The sequence below is a fragment of the Lepus europaeus genome, chromosome 10 (genome assembly GCF_033115175.1).
Source record: "Lepus europaeus isolate LE1 chromosome 10, mLepTim1.pri, whole genome shotgun sequence".
Taxonomy (NCBI): domain Eukaryota; kingdom Metazoa; phylum Chordata; class Mammalia; order Lagomorpha; family Leporidae; genus Lepus; species Lepus europaeus.
The window spans coordinates 44106227-44127226 of record NC_084836.1 but is presented as its reverse complement, the minus strand read 5'-3'; the positions used below and the strand labels follow the sequence as shown (position 1 = coordinate 44127226).

The window sequence follows — 21000 nt, the reverse complement described above, 5'->3', positions numbered from 1 at the left end:
CCAAGCGCTTTAACTGAGAGTGATTTTCTCCCAGTTTTCTGGTGATGACTTTCTTCCTTGCTTGCAGAGAACTCTTCTTTGTGTATCCTCATGTGACAAGGAGAGAAAGTGAGAAAGTTCTTCCTCTCCCTCTCCTTATAAGGCCATAGTCCTTTTGTTTTAGGACCTCACCCTTATGATCCCATTTAACTTTCTTTTTTTTTTTTAAAGATTTGTTTTTATTTATTTGAAAAAGTTATATATAGAGAGAGACATCTACTGGTTCACTCCCCAGATGGCTGCAACAGCTGGAGCTGAGCCATTCCAAAGCCAGGAGCCAGCAGCTTCTTCCAGGTCTCCCATGTGGGTGCAGGGGCCCAAGCACTTGGGCCATCCTCCACTTCTTTTCCCAGGCACATTAACAAGGAGCTGGATCGGAAGTGCAGCAGCTCGGCCGAGACTCGAACAGGCAGCAGGGCTTTAACTTGCTGCACCACAGCGTGGGCCCCAACTTTAATTACTTCATTTTTTAAAGATTTATTTATTTATTTGGAAGTCATAATTACACAGAGAAGGAGAGATAGAGAGAGAAAGTTCTTCCATCCTCTGGTTCACTCCCCAGTTGGCCACAATGGCTGGAGCTGCGCCAATCCAGAGCCAGGAGCTTCTTCCGGCTCCTGAAGTGGCTGCAGGGGCCCAAGGACCCAGGCCATTTTCTACTGCTTTCCCAGGCCACAGCAGAGAGCTGGATCAGAAGTGGAGCAGCTGGGATGCTGGCAGTGCAGGCGGCAGCTTTAACCCACTGCACCACAGCGTCGGCCCCAACTTTAATTGCCTTCCAAAACTCCAGATATCATTCCATTGAATAAATAACATGAATTTTGATAGGAGGTTGAGGGTCACACAACTGTAGCAGAGGGCAGACCTGGGTTCTCAGGTCTTCTCATTGGCAGTTTTTCATAGTACTTACGTAGGTAGAGGCAGGAGTAAGAGCTACCCCAAGCAGCCTGCCTCACCAGAATCCTCTGCTTCTCTTTACCTTCAGTTTTGAGTTTCCTGGTATAGAATAGCTTATCCTTTTTGTGAAGTTGCTGATTTGTTTGATTAACTTTTTAGTTCATTTTCTTGATTGTTATGCAGAAGAAATTTAGTAGATGAATTACACACTTTGACCTTCGAACTTGAAAGTCTTACTCAGATATGTTTCTTTAAATATAATCAAATTAGAGCTTTAGGTGTCAAAATAATATACAAATATTTTAGAGTTAAGTATTAATAATGATTCCATAGCCACTTAAGTGAAAATATTGATGACAGATTTTTATTTTATCTCTAATGGGAGTACTGTTGAAGCATAAAAACATAAATGGAAATTGAAGCAATAAAATAATTGTTCTTTTGCCTCTAAGATTGTCAGTGGTAATACATATGTACTAATTAAATATTTCCTGCTAGTGGGTATAAATTGGTATATCTTTCTGGAAAACAAGTCTGACGATATAAAAGATATCAAGCCTTTTTTTATTATTATTATTTTTCTTTTTTTTTTTTTTTCTTTTTTTTTTTTTTCTTTTTGACAGGCAGAGTGGATAGTGAGAGAGAGAGAGACAGAGAGAAAGGTCTTCCTTTTTGCCGTTGGTTCACCCTCCAATGGCCGCCGCGGTAGCGCGCTGCGGCCGGCGCACCGCGCTGATCCGATGGCAGGAGCCAGGTGCTTCTCCTGGTCTCCCATGGGGTGCAGTGCCCAAGTACTTGGGCCATCCTCCACTGCACTCCCTGGCCACAGCAGAGAGCTGGCCTGGAAGAGGGGCAACCAGGACAGGATCGGTGCCCCGACCGGGACTAGAACCCGGTGTGCCGGCGCCGCAAGGCGGAGGATTAGCCTAGTGAGCCGCGGCGCCGGCTATTATTATTATTTTAAAGAGTTACACAGAGAAAGAGAGGTAGAGAGAGAGAGGGGGGAGGGGGTCTTCCATCTGATGGTCCACTCCCCAATTGGCTGCAATGGCTGGAGCTGTGCTGATCCTAAGCCAGGAGCCAAGAGCCTCCTCCAGGTCCCCCATGTGGGTGCAGGGACCCAAGGACTTGGGCCATGTGCTACTGCTTTCCCAGGCTGTAACAGAGAGCTGGGTGGGAAGTGGAGCAGCCAAGACTCAGACTGGCACCCATATGGGATGCAGCACTGCAGGCAGTTGCTTTTCCTGCTACTCCACAGCACCGGCCCCAGTATCTAGTCTAGTAAAATCTGCACACACTCCCCCCTTCCACCCCAGGGACATTGTTTCCATAATCTTGGACTACTTAGCTTCCTCCTCGGTTTTATCATGTCAAGTGAGGATAGCAGCAAGATTTACAATAGAGTTTTCATATACCTTGAATGGTGCATTGTCAGTGATCAGTGTTACTTACTTTGTTAACCTTAAATACACTATGATGCCAGTTATCATTAAAAATGCATGTTAAAAAGTTATCTCTGGATTGTGGAAATCATTTTTGTCTATTTTTTCAGTGTTTTCTGATTTTCTCTAAAAACTACATTAATAGTAAAAATAACCATGCCATTTGTAGAGTGCTGATTTCACTTAAAATTTTTAAATTGGCTTGTCTGACCTTTTGCTAAAACTAAGTTCAAAATGCAATTTGAAGACATCTAATCTCCTTACATTTAAAGAGCAAGCAGAAGAATTCTTTATCTGATATTTAAATTCTGTATATCATATATATATATATATACACACACACACATATGTGTGTATGTATATATTGTCAAAGGAAATTTGATCCTTTAAAAATATTCACTGAATTTTAATGTATTTGCTGACTTTTAAAGGGTTGGATAACTTTACTTGATTTAAGGTTTAAAGAAGTCACATTTTTACTTTTTATATTTAGTTGTAAACATGGAGAAATGTATCTCTATATGTGTATATATATGGTGTTATGTGTTGAGCTGCTAGTGGCCCTCTGCAAATTTAATCCAGGCTGTACGAGCCTGACCTATTTATTTACATGTAAACAACTTTTTGAAACTGTTTTAAGATTTAACCAAATAGCAAGAAAGCATGATGAAACTGTTGTAAATAAGTAAAGATGCTGGCCAGGAATTCTGTGTTCTTTGCACATTTAAGAGATCTTTAAAAAGTTCCTAGAAAGTTTATATTTTGAAAAATAATATGATTTCAAATATTTTGGACAAAAATAAACTTATCTCTTAATTATATTTTTCTACAGGCTTTTTGAGGCACCCTTATACATTTACCCAACTTCATTCTCAGGAGATTTTTTTTTTAGCTGTCAGACTAGCAGATAATTGATTTATTTACTCTCCGCTGACAGTGTATTTTGTAGAACAAAATTAAAAAGTTGGGGGGGTATAGATGACTGGCAAAAAATAGTGAGGTTACTTTTGAATATAACAAGAAATAATTAGCTAATTTTTTCCTTGTTTCCCCTGTGTTTTAAAGGTTTTGTTTAGTGTTTTGGTATGTATCAAACAGATACAGGAAGATTTCACTCAAAACTGTTCTTTTTCTTTCTTTGCTTCTCAAGAAATATGGACAGCATATACACATTATAATATTACAAAATTTTGTGTGATACTTGTATCCACAAAAAATGTGGAAAGTGGCATTTGAGTATACCAGATGTTCTGTGTCTCAGAAGTCTATTGCTTTCTCAGCATTGCTTTTATTTTTCATAGTATTATTTAAAATAGTGTTTTAATTATGTATAAACACCTAGTACATTGCTTTGGTTTCATTAGAGGAGATGTGAAACCATTAAACAGGATTATAAATTACCTTTTCTAAAATTAAGGCCAACTTGAGTGTCATCAAAAAAGACAAAGCAGAAAATATTTTTTCTTCCTTTTTTTACTTTTCTATAGTTAATCTTCTAAATGTCTGACACTGATTATATAATGTGTTTGGTAGATTATATAATTTTAATGCATTTAGATGAAGTTTATGTTAATATTTTTAAACACAAGAAATCCCTTTATTATAAAATAATTTGATCCTTTAAAAATATTCACTGAGTTTTCATGTATTTGCTGACTTTTAAAGGGCTAGACAGTCCTGCCTGATTTAAGGTTAAGAAAAAGTCACATTTTTAATTTTTATATTTAATTGTAAACACAGGGAAGAAATGTATCTTAATAAAAATGTTACATTTTTTGATTCATGGGTATTGTGTGGTAAGATTTTGTGGATTATAAATTTATATAAAATTACTCATTTATCATTGCTTCTTTAGAGTCCTTAACTTTAGACACATCTTAACTTTTTATTTATCCATCTTCCATTCCTCGCCAATAGTGTTGCACTTTTCTACAATTTTGGAAAATCTTGGAAATCAGATCCAGGGATTATTAAAGCTACAGAAGAACAAAAGAAGAAGGTAGCAAAATACAATCTAGGTCATATATGTTCAACTGCCAGATTGTCAGTATTTATATCAAATATTAGAAAGTACCAAAGAAGATCCTGTCTTTTGGCATACATAAAGTTTAATTGTATATCAGAATTATATGTAGTTTACTGGATATTCATCCTTGGTGCTTTGTGATGCCTATCTTTAAACTCTGATGGCATTTCATAATTTCATGTTTCTACCCATTTTAAGACAACAGTGACTACTTTCATAGGTGAATGTGACATCTTAAACATCTCTGAAAATCCCCAGCAAATAAATGTATTTAGTATATTTTTGTAATATGGCTGTGTAAGACAGAAGGCCAATAGTATAGATACACCTTTCAAATAACAGAAATATTACCATATACAATCCTGGGTATTCATTTTCTATAGCTTAGGTACTTAGGAAAACAAATTCATAATCTAAATATGTCAGATAAGAGGAGAATTGGACTAGAGGTATTTTAGATCATTTTAAGAGCTGTTTTATCCAGTCTGTGGGGAAAAAAAAATAGCAAATCCTGATGAATTATTCCTGTTCACAGTAGGCTAAGACAGTGGCAGATTATCAAGGTCTAATCCCCTGTTTCCTGGGCAGAGATTTCTATGTTGGTGTTACTCATGATTCTTATTATATTGAAATAATAGAAGTAAATGAACAAAAGGTCTTCTTATTTTGAGCTGAAAATATTGGTAAATTAAAGATGAGCATCATTTATTAATTCATGCTGATGACAAGAATTGAACACTGTTCAGTTTTGTATAAAATATTTTTTTAAATTTACAGACAATAGTTGAACTTGCAGAAACAGGGAGTCTGGACCTCAGTATATTCTGCAGTACCTGTTTGGTAATATTTTCTTCTTCGTTCTTCCCTCCCTACTTCCCTGACAGTGGAATGGCGTAGAGAGTGTGGGGAACAAGGAGAATTTCTTTCCCTGAGCACATTTTCAGTGTCCTGCCCCTAAGTATCATTCAGACTGTGGTATCAAAGAAAAGATGATAAAATGATGTCTCTTCCCCAGTGTTTATTCTCCCTGATAGTAGACCTTGACCATGCTTTTCATTCAGAAATGCCATTCATTTGTATTCTGATCCTTTTTCTCTCTATAAATGTAACTCAATAATTAAAAAATAATTAAAAATAAAGTATTTAAAAATTGAAGGTTTACTATAATTCCCTAAAAGATTTTTCTTGCCTACATTTTAAGAAAATTTCTAGGGGCTAACGTTGTGGCATAGCTGGTTAAGTTGCTGCCGCCTGCTATGCCAACATCCCATATGGGCACCAGTTTGAGTCCTTGCTGTTCCATTTCCAATTTAGCTCCCTGCTAATGTGCCTGGGAAAGCAGTGGAGAATGGCCCCAAATACTTGGGCCCTTGATACTCTTTGTGGGAGATCCAGATGGAGTCCCAGGCTCCTGGTTTCAGCCTGGCCCAGCCCTGGCTTTTGCGGCCATTTGGGGAGTGACCTCTTGGATAGAAGAACTCTCTCTCGCTCTCTCATTCTCTATTTACTTTGCCTTTCAAATAAATAAATAAATCTTCCCCCCAAAAAGAAAATTTCTAATAATATAGTCACAATAGGAAAAAATCCATTTGATAACTTTTAAGACAATGTGGCCTACAAACAAGTTCAGTTTTAATAGTATTCGCTTTTATTAAAGTATTTGTGTAAGTCTGAACAATATCTTATTGATTTTAAAGCTGGTCATCTTCAACCAGGTCATGGGGGAGATATATACGTGTGTGTGTGTGTGTGTGTGTTTAAGTGGTTATTTTTTTAGAGTTGGGTATAAGTAATAGTGAAGTCTGTTTTATAATTATAGATGTCAGTTTTCTGTAAAGTAAAATTTTTATATTTTAATTATTTATTGCTTTATTTTTATACTAGTAATTTAGAGACTGTTCCCCTGTTTTGTTTTGTTTTTTTTTTTTTTTCTGTATGGAAAAAAAAAGTTTAATTAATTTATTTGAAAGGCAGAGTTACAGAGAGGCAGAGGCAGAGAGAAAGAGAAAGATCTTCCACGTGCTTGGTTCACTCCCCAAATGGCCTCAGTGGCCGGAGCTCGGCCGACCCGAAGCCAAGAGCCAGGAGCTTCTTCTGGGTTTCCCACATGGGTGCAAGGGCCCAAGCACTTAGGCCATCTTCTGCTGCTTTCCCAGGCCATAGGAGGGAGCTAGATCGGAAGTGGAGCAGCCGGGACTTGAACTGGTCCCCATATGGGTTGCTGACACTGCAGGCGGTAGCTTTACCCACCATGCCTCAGTACCAGCCCCAAAAGTTTAAATATTCCTAGTTTCATATGTGAAACTAAATGTTCTTTTGTATTTTTATATGCTGCAAATGAATTAATGTCTAACATTTTACTAGCAATAAAATGTCTTAGTTAAGGGCTATGGGTGTATTTTGTTTGTTTTTAGACAGTTTTTAATTTGAAAGGTAGACAGTTATTCCACTCCCCAAATGCCTGCAACAGTTGGGCCAGGCCGAGGCTAGAAGCCTGGAACTCATTCTGGGTCTCCGGCATGGGTGTCAGGAGCTCACGTATGAGAGCCATCTACTTCCCAGGAAGCTGGACTAGAAGCAGAGCTGGGACTCAAATCCAGTATGGGATGGGAACGGCGCAAGTGACAATCCCAGGCCAAACACCAACAACAGAATGAGTTTTTGAAGTAGAATTCTAATTCTACAAATTTTTGTTGTTTCACTTTGACTAATTATGATTTTGAATATTCAAAATATAGACCGCTTTATTTTTGGTAGAACTTTATGGAAGTGACTGGATTCTTTTGTATGTTAGGGCACTTTTTAACAAAGTTTTTGGTTTTGTGCTTTACAGTGGGTAATTTATATGATTGACAACTTTCCTTAATATTTGGATTGTTTGACACCTTGCTCTTCTGTGAAAATTTTTTTGTTACACAAAATCATGTATGAAATGCTGTGTACATGCCACAAGGAAATCAGATTATATAGTCACTCAAAACACAGATCAGTTTCATTGTTGGGGTCTGACATTGTGGTTCACAAAGTTAAGCCACCACTTGGGATTCTTGCATCCCATATCACATTGCCTGTCTCATGTCCCAAATTCTTTGTGCTTCCAGTCCAGCTTCCTGCTAATCTGCCTGGGTTCCTGCCACCCAGGTGGCAGACTTGATGGAGTTCCTGGCTCCAGGCTTCAGTCTGGCCTACCCCCAGGCACTGCAAGCTTTTGGGGAGTGAATTAGTAGATAGAAGATAATTCCCTTTTCTATTCCTTCTCTCTCTGAAACTCTGCTTTTTAATTTTTTTTTTTAAATTTAATATCTGGTGGTAGGAACAAGATACCATAGTATAAATGTTTTATTGTATATTATAAGCTAGATACTTCTGAATAAATAATTCCTTGAAGTAAAGAGCATATTCTGTTACAACTCAAATTGACAGGGGTAGTCTTCCGTATATGGGTATGCTGCATCTTGATAAATAGGTCCCTAAAAAGACACACATAGATCAAAGTAATTATCCAAGTAGACTGTTAGTTCACAGATCTTGAAATCAAAATCACCTCTTCACGAGTTAGTCTGTTAAGATTTTGGATTCACCTTGCCCAAAGTCAAAATGTAGCTGAGGGGTAGAAGCTGTTTGATATATCCTACCGCTTTCTCCAAAATATTGTTTACCACAGAGGTGAAGAATAACTTACCTTTTCTTTGGCCCACAGATCGTTTTAGATTTAAGATCTATACAGTCCACCTGTTCCTTTTCCTTGGTATCACAAAGTAGTCTAAGACTTTATGAGAATTGATTGAAAGGTGGAAGTGCTTTGTTGAACCACCAACATAAGATATTGTAAATTTTATCTCTAGTGCGGGTTGTTAACTTTAACTCTTCAGATATGCAGTCCTTTGGAGGTCACCAATGAGTTTTTGTGTTCACCTGGCTGTTTTAGAGTACTTTAGGGTAAGAAGCATTTCAGAACTTAAAACAGACCTCATAAACTTGAATTCTTCTTGGGAAGAGTTTAATAGTTGATTTTAATTTTTTGCAAGAAATATTGACTAAAGTTCCTAAGAATATTCTACCCTCGTAGTGGTAGTCATGCATTCCAGCCAGAGATATGCTGTATCTTTTAAGGTCTTAGGAGGCACTTAGAGAAGGCACTTAACTGTTTTTTTTTTCTTTTTTTTTTTTGCTAGATTTGTTAATTTGGGGAAGACACATATATTTTGTTAGTGATTTTGGTTTTTGAAAGATTGTTTGAGTTCCAACCTGATCTTCCATTTACTAAGGAACAGTTTTATTAAGAGCAACCAGCATCATGACCATTGAGTATTCATTTAGAAGCCTTGAAAGTAATATAGTATTTAATTTGAGGAATACAAATTAAATACTGTATCATTCATCACAACATCACACTGATCTGTATTCTTGGTTGTTATTTTTGCCAATTGTTGGTTCTGTTCCATTCTTAAGAGTTTATATTCTCTAGTAGCCTTATCCATTTTGTCTTCATTGTTGCAGTTGAAATTGTATTAAGTAAAACGATGGTAATTCTTGTTTGGTTTTAATTCATTTGGAAACCTTGGTCCTGTTTTATTCAAAAAATATAGTTTTATTTTTTCATGATTGTATTTTGAGGAAATAAGTGTTCAGCTTTTCTCTTAGGTTTAATGCCTTCCATAATCCTTTACCATGCCTATTAACAGATACGGAAACCAGTGAGATCCAAACATTGTGGTGTGTGTAACCGATGTATAGCAAAATTTGATCATCATTGCCCGTGGGTGGGTAACTGTGTAGGTAAGTTATATTAATAATTTCCAAGAATATTGTTCACTTAAGTAACTTTAGGTAATTTATTAAGTACTATGTTAAATAGATAGTAGAAAGTTAATTCCTACACTACTGTGCTCTTTCATTATCTTCTGCTTGACAAAAACAGCCATTCAATTGAGAGTTACAAAATCAGTATCTAGAGGAGACTAGTATCATTTCTCCACCAGTTCTCTCACTTGGCTACTCTTTCCTACTTTTTCCATTGGGGTACTGAAATTAAGAAGGCTAATAATAATATTTTTTAATTAAAAGAGTGAAAGTAAGGCAGTAGTATTTGAAATTATGTTCTATTTAGAGGCAGAGAGGAATAATGGAACTGTACACACCTCAGTGTTCCAAGAGTAGAGATGAACTTGAGTGATCGGGTTTGGAGATAGGAGGTGACAGAAAGGAAACTTTACAAAGATTGTGACTTTTAGGGAGAAGCCTTTGAAAAATTGTATTGTAAGGTTTATAATTATAAAGATAAAAATAAGTTAAACCTCACAAAACTGTAGGATTGAAGGTTGGAATTGTGATTTCTTTGGAACGTCATTGCAGTCATCAACATCTTTGTGTATAGCTATAAGCATTCTTATTTTAAGACTTTTATTAAAACATTTATTTTCTTGAAAACCATTTTATAAAATAATGTATGTTATTACTGTCCAAGTTGTCACCTTTCACAGCATATTCCCTCAAAGGTGTATTACCAGTTGTTTTTTCTTAGCTGAAAAAAGTTGCTTCTGTGTTGTTCTTTAGGTGCAGGCAACCATAGATACTTTATGGGCTACCTATTCTTCTTGCTTTTTATGATCTGCTGGATGATTTATGGTTGTATTTCTTGTGAGTACAATTGGTTTTTTGCCTTCTTAAAACATAGTATGTTTGTATACTCAGATTATATTTGTTATTTTACAAATTATAATGACAAAAAGTCTTTTACCTAAAAACTATGGCTCGGGGCACCTTACAAAGCATAAAAGAAAAAAAAAATAAGTGTAGATCTGCCAAATATGTTCAATTTAGAATAAGTAATCAATTATCAATTAACCACCCTTATATTAATTTGTGTCCTCTGTAAAACATGTTAGTTTAATAGGCTTTGAAAAGCTTCTGGGTAAAATACACCAACATTTTTCACATCATGTGCTTGCTTTACCCCAATGGTTTATAGACTATCTAGTGACTGTGCCAGTTACTCTTTCTTACCAAACAGTTGGGAAAATATACTTAAATGCACAACATTTGAAATATAAACATAAAGGATAATTATTGCCTATTAAGGAATATTAACAAGTATCAGAAATAACCTTTTTTTTTTTTTTTTTTTGACAGGCAGAGTTAGACAGTGAGAGAGAGAAATAACCTTTTTAAGAATATTTTGTCATTCATTTGGTCATGTGTTTAGGACCTTAGAGGAAATGATGGATTCTTATTGAATTAAGAAGAATCTGGAGGAGTTTAAATGAAGATACTAGTAACTGTGCTTTAGGTACTGGTGGTACTTAGCATAAAGAAGTATTAGACTCTGGTTTAAAAACAAGTCTTGAAAGGGTGATTTCCTTAGTTTTTCCACTACAGATATTAAAAATAATTAATGTTATTTTGCTAATGAACAAAAAGGAAGCTTCTTCCTCAATTTGAAATTAAAAGAAATATTTGATCAAAGAGCTTGGTCTAATTTCTGTCCCAGCATTCCTGAGAGAAAATACTTTTCTGCCAGTAACAGTGATTCTTCTTGACAGCAGCTCTCAAGGAGCGTGGGATTTTATATTAGCAAAAGCCCTCTTCACCAAGTAGATCCTGTTGTTATATACGCCCCTGCCCTCCAAAAAAACTCGCTCACGTGTACTATCTTCTCTTGGTTTAAAGAAAATGCTCTTTTCTGTATCAATCAAAACTATTTACTCTTAAGGCACAGGATTTTTTCTTTTTTTTTTTTAAGATGGGCTGCTGCTTTTCCATTATTGTCTGTGATACGTTTTTTCACCAGTGTATAATGGAGTTGTTTAAGAGAATAAAAACATTTACTTTTGATTATAATCAATTAGACTGCTAGATCATATTTTCTAAATGCTGCCAACACAAATGCCTACATGAAGTGTTTGGATGATAATTGAATTAATGTGGATCACTTCTGTTCTGCTTTACAGACTGGGGACTCCACTGTGAGACCACGTACACCAAGGATGGATTTTGGACCTATATCACTCAAATTGCCACATGTTCACCTTGGATGTTTTGGATGTTTCTGAACAGTGTTTTTCATTTCATGTGGGTGGCTGTATTACTTATGTGTCAGATGTATCAGGTATGTGCAATTACACCTTTGTTCTGTGTAGTATGCTAACTGAAAATGCTTTTAAAATTTCCCTCTTTGCCTAAAAGGTGATAATGTATTCTCTTCCTAACCACTCCTGCTTTTCAAGTACGAATTTAACTTTTCAGTGTACTTTACTTTTCTACCCGTCTCTTCCTCCTCCTCTTCATGTTACACAGGTAATACTTCTCTCAACAGAAGTTTTTATTTGTTGTTTCTGATTCGAAAGTCCTTCTGAGAAACGTAGGGATATTTTAAGGGTTCCTTCAGGATAAGTAATGGTTGGTTTCTCTTCTCTCTTAGATATCATGTTTAGGTATAACTACAAATGAAAGAATGAATGCAAGAAGATACAAGCACTTTAAAGTCACAACAACATCTATTGAAAGTCCATTCAAGTATGTTCATATTTATAAATTTAGTATTTTCCTCTATCGTAGACATTTCCTTATATAACTTAGAAGTTATTTAGTACATACATCAAAGATAGTATATGGATATTCAATATTCTATTTGGTGATATATAAAAATAGTTAAGTCCTACTAAATTTAAGGTTTCTGAAGAAGTAGCAATGGCTAGTTCACCATAATGTAGAATATAGAATTCATCTCATTAACGGTATGTAAATTTGTGATGTCCCTTTTTATATACATACACACCCATACCAGGGTACTTCAAAAAGTTTGTGGAAAAATAGAATTAAAGATACTTATTTTGGTGCAAAGAAATTTTGAAATGTTTGCATAGTTTTTTTTAATAATGCACATTTTTTCATGAACTTTTTTCTGCTTACAAGCAACAATGTTCTAATTAGATGAGGCACTGGAATTACTATCTACTTTTTTTAAGCTATAGAGGTGGGGATGTGTGAGGGAGAAAGCTACTTCCCATCTACTGGTTTACTCCCCAGATGACTGCAATGACTAAAACGGTGCTTGGTTGAAGCCAGGAGCAGGGAATTCGATCCAGATCTCTCATGTGGGTGGCAGGAACCCAGTTACTTTGAGTATCACCATTGCTTTCCATAGTCTGCATTAACAGGAGGCTGGAGTCAAGAGCTGGAGCTGGGGATTCACTCAACTATCAAAATACTTTTAAGCTTTTCTGGTGCTATTAATTATTCACACTTCTAGAAAGCAAGCAAGCTTTTCCCTAAGAATAGTCAGCTAAGTAGTTTGGAGAATTCTCCCATAGGTACAGTAACCAAGGTATAAAATTGATTGCTTTATTCAGAGGCATCATTAAAGTTAAAATGTCCTGAAAATATCCTTGATAAATTTTTGAAAATATATATTAATTTGAAAGGCTGAATCTCAAGAGGGAGGGAAGGGGAAAGAGAGACAGTCTATCACTCTCCAAATGACCAGAGAAAGAGTCTGTCACTCCCCAAATGGCTATAACAAGCAGAGCTGGGCCAGGCTGAAACCAGGAGCCAGAAACTCCATCTGGGTCTCACACTCGCATGGCAGGGACTTAGGTACTTGGGCCATCTTCCACGGCCTTCCCAAGTAGTAGGAAGCTGGATTGGAATCAGAGCAGCTGGGATTCAAACCAGCACTCTGTTAATAGGATGCTGGCGTTGCCAACAGTGGCTTAACTTTCTGTGCCACACCACCAGCCATCTTTGATGTTTTTAATTGTTACTTTTAGCTCTACTTCCAAATTCATGCTATTTGTAATTATTTGCCTTTTTTTCTTTTTCAACTTTGAGATAGTTTGTCTCCTTGCCGAAGAGCCACTATTCAAATTTGAGTAACTATAAAATGTAATTGTAGGTGTCAGCATTGTAGTATAGTGGGGCAAACCTCTGCTTGCAATGCCAGCATCCCATGTTGGTGTGCTAATTCAAGTCCTGATTGCTGTACTTCCATTCCAGCTCCCTGCTAATGTGGCTGGAAAAGCAGCAGAATATGGCTCAAGTAATTGGGCCCCTGTGACCCACATGGGAGACTGGAGTGGCATTTCAGGCTTCTGGCTTTGGTGTGGCTAAGCCACAGCCTCCGTGGCCATTTTGGTAGGGAACCAGTGGATGGAAGATATCTCCATCTATCTCTGTCACACTGCCTTTCAAATAAAAATAAATCTTAAAAGTACGAGTGTTTGTGTGTATAAATAATTGTGTGTGTGTGTAAATAATTGTATAACCCCCTTAAATTAGCAAGAGAACATCAGTGATGGCAGACTGGAGATCAAGGAATATACATGTATGTTTTACAGTTATAAATTGATTCTTCTGTGCTAGCAACCTGAGATTTAAGTTTAGAAAAAAATATATTTATGCCAACATTATATTTATGCCAACATTATGTTGAACTTGTGTTGAATAATGTTTACTAATTGACTTTTTTTTTCTTTTGGGGAACGATTTTAGCCATGGATGTGTAAGGAATATTATAGACTTCTTTGAATTTCGATGCTGTGGCCTCTTTCGTCCTGTTATCGTGGACTGGACCAGACAGTATACAATAGAATATGATCAAATATCAGGATCTGGGTACCAGCTGGTGTAGCAACATCTTTATCCTGTGAAGCATATTGCTGAGTGGTGCCTGAAAATTGTGTCTGTCCGTGTCTCTCTCTCACTCGAATCCACATCCTTTGAACAATAGCATGCTATATGTAGGGCTAACAGTGAACTTCACGCTCTTTTTTTTCAACATTTTTATTAACAAAAGTTAACATGGACAGAACACTGCCACTTCTTGGAAAGAATAAAGATCGTAAAAAGAATTTTAATGGTTCTTAATGTGGGAATTCACAACATACTCAACTTCTTGATTTTGTTTTCATAACATTTTTCACCAGAAAATAGCAAACTTACTCTGCTGACAGATGTGATATACTGATCAGAAATGTTCAATTCTAACTAAAACTAATTTGACTAAATCTTATGATACAGTATATGAAAAATAATTCCAGGAGAATCGTCTTGATTGAGTACTATTGTGTACATTTCAGAATGTACATGTAAATACTGTGATGAAAATCATGTGATTTCATTAGCGATCTAATGTTTCTAAAAAGGCTTGAGAAAATAATGTTCACAAAAAAAGTGCTAACAATATTTTGTTTCTCTCAGCTGTTGCAATGCTGATATATTTCTAGTTCAGTGAAATAATTTGTAGTAACCTTGCTCTGAGGTTTCATGGTCTGATAATAAAGCACTTGCATGAGTAAATAGTAAGTCATATTACTTTGAATTTAAAAGCCCTACTAAGTGCATGAAACACTTAAGAATGTATACTAGCTGATACTATCCATTGAGGCATAAATTAGAACTTTGATGTGTAAACAGTCCAGTTTTTAAGAATTGAGGTGGTATTTTCAAGAAAAGGCGGAATTTGATACAAAACTTTCCGTGAGAGGTAAATGTGCTTTTAAAATTCTGAGCTGCAAAATAAGTTAGCTAAAGATGGAGCATGATCTCTGTATATAGCACATATGAATAAAAGAAAATGATATATTCTGGTTTTTAAAAAATGACCTATCAGAAAGTAGAATTTAATCCCCAAGATTATTTCATTGTTCCCAAATATTGAAAATGTTTCAAAATTTGTTAATGCTGTTTGAAACAATTTCAGAATGATTTTCTTGTTAAATGTGATGCACTGAAAAATTTGTTACAGCATTTCCATACACTCATGGTGAAATACTAGTCACTGCTTCCATAAATATTGTTTACAGAGTGAGACTTGGTTTAGTCCTCTTAAGTGCTGTAGCAAACTGTGGTTCGAGCGACCTGTGGTAAACCTGTGAGAGGGAATGGTGTGAGAGGAGGGTGGGGGTAGGGTGGTCAGACCGATAAAAGATCCTAGACCACTGTAAAGAATGTGTATCTGTATATAAATAATTTATCAAATAGTTTCCTCTTTGTGTCCATATGTGTTAGTGTTTTTAAAGCTGCTCATTTCATTTTATCCAACCAAAAAGAAAAGGGAGATAACTAATGAGCTTCTAGTGATGTTCAATATTGCTGTTAATAGGCGTTATACCCTGCAAGTTCACTGCATGTCTGATGCTTGGTAACATTAGTATTTCCTGTATAATACAGATTATTACAGGTATTAAAGCAATCTAGTGGTATACCCGCCCCTTGGCCTTAGGAAGAGGAGCAGTGAATGTGTATATAGTTGATGTTCAGTATTTCCAAGTACTACCATTTTTATATAGTAATTTCTTTGATCATAAGTCACACATCAAAAAAGATCACTCTTAATGTACCTGAGTGTTTTAATATTAGAAAATTGGCATATGTCCTTTATTTTTGAAAAGGGAAAAGATGGGTGTGGGGTGGCAATAGCATTGTGCCATTTTGTCATAGACTGTACAAAATTGGTTAACTTTACAAATGTCTCTGCTAGTTTTGACTATTAATTGGGGGAAATTTTAGATAATTTTTAAATTTAAAGTTATTTATAAAATGCTAGAATTTGTTTTAATTTTTTGTACTTTAATTCACTTCACATGACGAATCAGTTGCAGTTTTTATTGAATACATTTTTGTCAACAGTTGAAGAGTATAGTCATTTTATCAGAGTTTGGATAAGAATGTTGTTACCATGTTTTCTGTGTGGTACAATATTCTCTTCAGTGCAGAAGTTAAATAGACAAAAGGGGGGAAAAAAGCCCTTTAAATGTATAATTGACATGGAAAATACTAGAACTAGTAGATGCTTTAAATAGCAATGTAAATGCTAACCAAACCATTTCATCCCAATAGAGGACTCTAACTCAGAAATGGTCAGGTGGTCAGGAGCCAGCTATACAGCAGTGGACCTGAATGTTCAATTATTTTGTAGGTCATCCTATGAAGGTGGACTTTTGGGAATGGTTCTGATCAGCCTAATTGGATACTTTTAGTAAACAGGAACTCAGTTCTCAGCTCTAAACATGAATTATTTCTTTGGAGTTTTTTTTTTTTTTTCTATTATTTTTGTTTCCAGGGATTTCTTTTAAGTAATTAATAAGTGTAAGACAGCAGCATTATACTTAAGCTATGGAATTTTTATTTTGTATTTTATTTATAACTGTGCCAAGTATTATTTTGCTACTTATTGTGTTACTCTGTGGAAAGAAAAACCTGTAAAGTGTTTAATTAATTAGCTCTCCTTACATAAATTAAATGTCAAAATTTTGTAAAATATTAATCAGAATAAATATTGACTCTTAAGTGTGTGCTTGTTTTAATTTTGTTGAATTCTTCAAGAAATTGATGAAACTGTGATAGTGGGACCTAAGATACAAAAAGATTATTTTGTATATTTATATCCTGGTCCACTAGGAGTCAAGTGGCATATGAGTCTTGGAATTCACAAAAGTAAAAAGGTGGTGTTAATATTTTTAAAATTTCCAATGCTAAAATCTCTAGTTCTGTATGAATTAGTGCATAATTAATGGAATTTTTAAAATAGTAAATTTTTCTTTTAAGAATTTTGGATTCCATGGAGTGAATTAGGATACCCAGGAATCGTGTGAATCTCCAAGTTTTAAATGTAAGTATGTCTAAACATACTGTAGTATACGTTTAAATAGTTACTTGAGAAGTTATTGTGGCTTTGTTTTATGTGAGGGAATTTAAAAGCAAAACTGATGAGAAGGTTCTTTTTTGTTGTCCAGGTGGTTATTTATATTTTGAGAACTTAGTGACTAAACAGGAATGTTGTCATACCTAATACTGAATTCATAATTATTTTATGATGTTGAAAAACTGCCCCAAAGCTGTCTGAACATCTAGTAACATATAAAAGTTACTATATATTTTACTGTAGTAAAATATACTTTACTATATACTATATAGCTAAAAAAAAAACTATAATGAAGCCCTCAGTTTGCATTCTATTTAAGTACTTTCCTCCTCCTCTTCACTATCTCCCTGTTTTCTTTAAGTACTTGCCAGGTTGGAAGACTGTACCTAAGATGATTTGGGTATCTGCTTCTAGGAACTGAGAGGTGGTCGAAAACAATTAGTTCAATTGGGATAAGTAAATCTTCGGTTTCATAAAATGCTTGTTACAAGTGTTTTCTGTGTGATTTGTGGCTTTAAAAAAAAAAAAAAAACTAATTCCACACTGGACATCCAGAATGTTTTATTCTAAGTGAGCTAAGTTCAAACTCCAGGACACCAGATGTGGCTCTTAGAAAATGTTTTGACTCTGAATTGGATTTGAATGTTTCTGCTCAAATTTTACTAGAATGTTTGTCAGACATTTACTAGAACTGCTGCATTTTTTCATAGTTAGAAATGTTTTTAGTACTCAGATTATTTCTTATGTAATTTTCCTCTTCCTTTTAGGAAAGAGACTCTATTATACATAGATTTGGCCACTTGATATTGTCATAATTATAGCTCACTGATGCTCATCGTCCCCCTCCCCACCTGTGTTTACGCTGGATAGTTTGTGTCTTTTAGTTCATCCGTGTTGTTTTTCCCCAGTGCCTAGCCTGACGTGATCTGTGTATTTTCATCTCACACTTTATAAGTTTTCATCTAGTGTTTGATTTAGACCTTTTGTAAAAAAACACATATCTTCCTTACCTCTACTTTGTGAAAGTATGTGGTAGTAAGAACTTTTAATAAACTTACCTAATTTTCATATCGGTGCCAGTTCTGGGTTGGTCTTGATTTTTCATTATGTATCCTTTTCTAGCTGTCTTGTATGCCTGGTAATTTTTGGTTGGTTATCACTTTATGAACTAAGTTTTAGATATTTTTGCATTCCTATAAAAATTATTGGTCTTTGTTCCGAGATGCACTTGGAAATCGTGATCCTTTCAGGTCTTGCTTTTAAGATTTGTTAGCAAAACCAGAGCAGTGCTCCATTTAGGGCTAATTATCTCCATTCCTGAGGTAAAATCCTTCTGTACTGTTATGCAGAGCCCCAGGTATCATGTTTCCCAGTCTCACTGGTAGTCTCACTGCTGTTCAAAGTGTTCCAGATGGTTCTTTATCTGGCCTCAGGTAGTCACCTACCATGCATGTTCTGTCAGAACTCATCTGAATACTTGGAAGACATCGTTGGGTGAGGCTCTTTTAGAGTTCTTTCTGTGCAGCTCTCTCCATTCCTTTGAACTCCAGCTGCCTTGGTCCCCCCTCATCTTTCAGCTGTCTCTTCAACTCTAGGAGCCTCTTAGCTCCACCTTCTTGCAGAGTAGTCCAGAAACTCAAAGCAGTAAGCTTTAGTTATCATTAAAATTGGTCATTTTTTTCCCTTGTAAATGTCTTTTGTGGCCTAATGTCCTGGTGTCACTAAATTTTTCATGTAATCTTTGTTTCCAATGAATCGGTAAATCTAGTATTTCGTCTTGGCTGCAAACGCAAGTTTGAACTAAATTTCTAACAATTTTGTTTGATTTATAATATTGAAAATATTGAGCTACAGCTGTCTAACTAAAGCACTTTGGGGTCCCAATTTAAAAATATAAAGGGATTCGGAGATCACTTTAGAAAACCACAGGTCCAAACAATGTATGCCAAGTTAATAAGTGATTCCCAGAACAGCTTATTCAATGTAAGGCTCAAGTTGAGTTTTCAGCCACTGAAGCCCAAGGCCTTTGGTATGATGATGGGCAATGTATAGTAACCCACTTATCTGCAGCATTCCCTGACCTTGATCAGGAAGACTTTGCTACTAGAGTTGCCAGCAGTCATCTATAAATATAGCAAACCAACAAATGGGGCTTAAAGTGTATCAGATGGATAGTTCATAAAGTATTTATTGACCATTAAATACTTTAATATGGAATTTGTGTTACTTTGGGACATCCCTACTAATATCTAAATAATCAAGGTTATTTCCTCTCAGCGATTCTGGCCCAAAACCAAATTCTCTTTTCTAGTCCTAGAACTACTGGAAGCTAAGTTTTATAGTAGCTGTTCTGTCATGGCTCCCAACTTAAGAATTTTAATTATGAATGGCTTATTTTACCAGACAAATCTCAAATTACCAGGCACATGGCAACTTAGAGTATTTTCTCCTGTAGAATTTCTACTAGCAACTCCAGTACAGTTTGGGGAAACAGTTGGGTTTAGTATTGTTTGCGGCCTTAACCATCGCAAAACTGAGTGGCTGAGAACATTTTTGTTCAGCAGAGATCCCTTACTTGGTTCCACTTGGTATCAGCTGAGGTAATTCACAAACTGGGGAGTGCAGTTATTTGAAGTGTGATGGCTATTACTGTTGAGCAGGACGAGACCTCCCCATGTAGTGAGGGCTTTCTCAACATGTGGCTGAACTGGATGCATACGCATCCTGAAACAGGCAGGCAAAAGTCAGTCTTATCTGCCCTAGTTTTGGCCATCGTACTACATTAGTTTAAAATGAGCATGACTGGCCTTTATTCAAAGGGAGCGGACTTGTATTATCATTGTCAAAGAACTTGTGGGCATGTTGTAATAAAACTACCACACAGATCTGAAGTTACTCTGTAACTTCAGTTTAACCTGTTATGGCCAGTTAACTATTTCTCAGGCTGCTTATTAACTAAAGGGCTCTTGCCTCAAAGTGAACTAGTATGCCTTGAACACCTGAAACTGCTCAAGGCTATGATGTAAAAATTGTTTCACGCAGTACACCCTCAATCAACTCCAGGTGCTCATCTTTTGATATATATAACCCATTCACTTCCCAAAATAAGCAGTGCAGTAGTGTGTTAAAATGGCTGTAGAAAAAAAGATTTGTGAGGCTGGTTGTTTTACTAATATAGACCAGTTCCATACCCTTCACTTGGGGGTGGGGGATAATGAAAACAATCCTTATAGTCTAATGTGCCTTTGTCTACCTGACCCAGCTCATGTGCCCAGACATTGCAACCTTTTTAGCTCCTTACACAGGACTATGAACGGTGTACTTCAGCTTCCAGGATTTGGTCAGCCACCACCTATCACAGCAGTCGAGGAAGAGCCATATGTAGATTCTATGGTTGTCTAATGATTTATTTAAAAGAGACAGGGAGTTCCATCCGCTGGTCCACTCCCCAACTGGCCTCCCACATGGCTACAGGGGCTCAAGGACCACAGCAGAGAGCTGGATCGGAAGTGCAGCAGCCGGGACTCGAACCAGCACCCACATGGGATGCCGGCACTGCAGACCAGGGCTTTACCCGCTACACCACAGCACAGGCCCCAAAAACTTCATTGTTTTAACAGCTTGCCCAAGTTGGGTCAGTGTGCCTTTGGGAAACTTGTTAAAAGGGTTTCTCTCTGCACCTGGTATTCTGCTTCTGTGGGGCCCAGGTAATTCTAAAGTAGGGTATCTACAAGCTGTGCTCTGGGGGAAAACTGCCAAGCAGTAATGAGTGGGAAGGAAATAGAGGGCAATAGCTTGCTACTGACCAGCAACCCTCTTGAGCCACCACCTCTGAAGCAACCATTAGCCTGGGAGTCACCTGAATAACGGTTTAATTCTCTAACTAAATGATCTTTCACTAACAAATCAGAGAAGCTCCTCAAAACGATTAATAAAAAAAGTGCACACCCAGA

At 36.3% G+C, this 21000-nt stretch overlaps 1 protein-coding gene across 3 annotated transcripts in view; it reads left to right on the top strand.

Moving 5' to 3' along the window:
* Nucleotides 1–16692, top strand: part of ZDHHC17 (zinc finger DHHC-type palmitoyltransferase 17) — a 114268-nt gene extending 97576 nt beyond the window's left edge. For all 3 annotated transcript variants that reach the window (XM_062203174.1, XM_062203173.1, XM_062203172.1), the window contains 7 exons: nt 4255–4377; nt 5182–5244; nt 9090–9183; nt 9961–10044; nt 11355–11512; nt 11825–11919; nt 13894–16692. In XM_062203174.1, the coding sequence (XP_062059158.1) occupies nt 4255–4377; nt 5182–5244; nt 9090–9183; nt 9961–10044; nt 11355–11512; nt 11825–11919; nt 13894–14032 (756 nt within the window). In that variant the 3' untranslated portion in view covers nt 14033–16692. The remainder of the gene's footprint in view (nt 1–4254; nt 4378–5181; nt 5245–9089; nt 9184–9960; nt 10045–11354; nt 11513–11824; nt 11920–13893) is intronic.
* The last annotated feature ends 4308 nt before the right edge of the window (nt 16693–21000 follow it).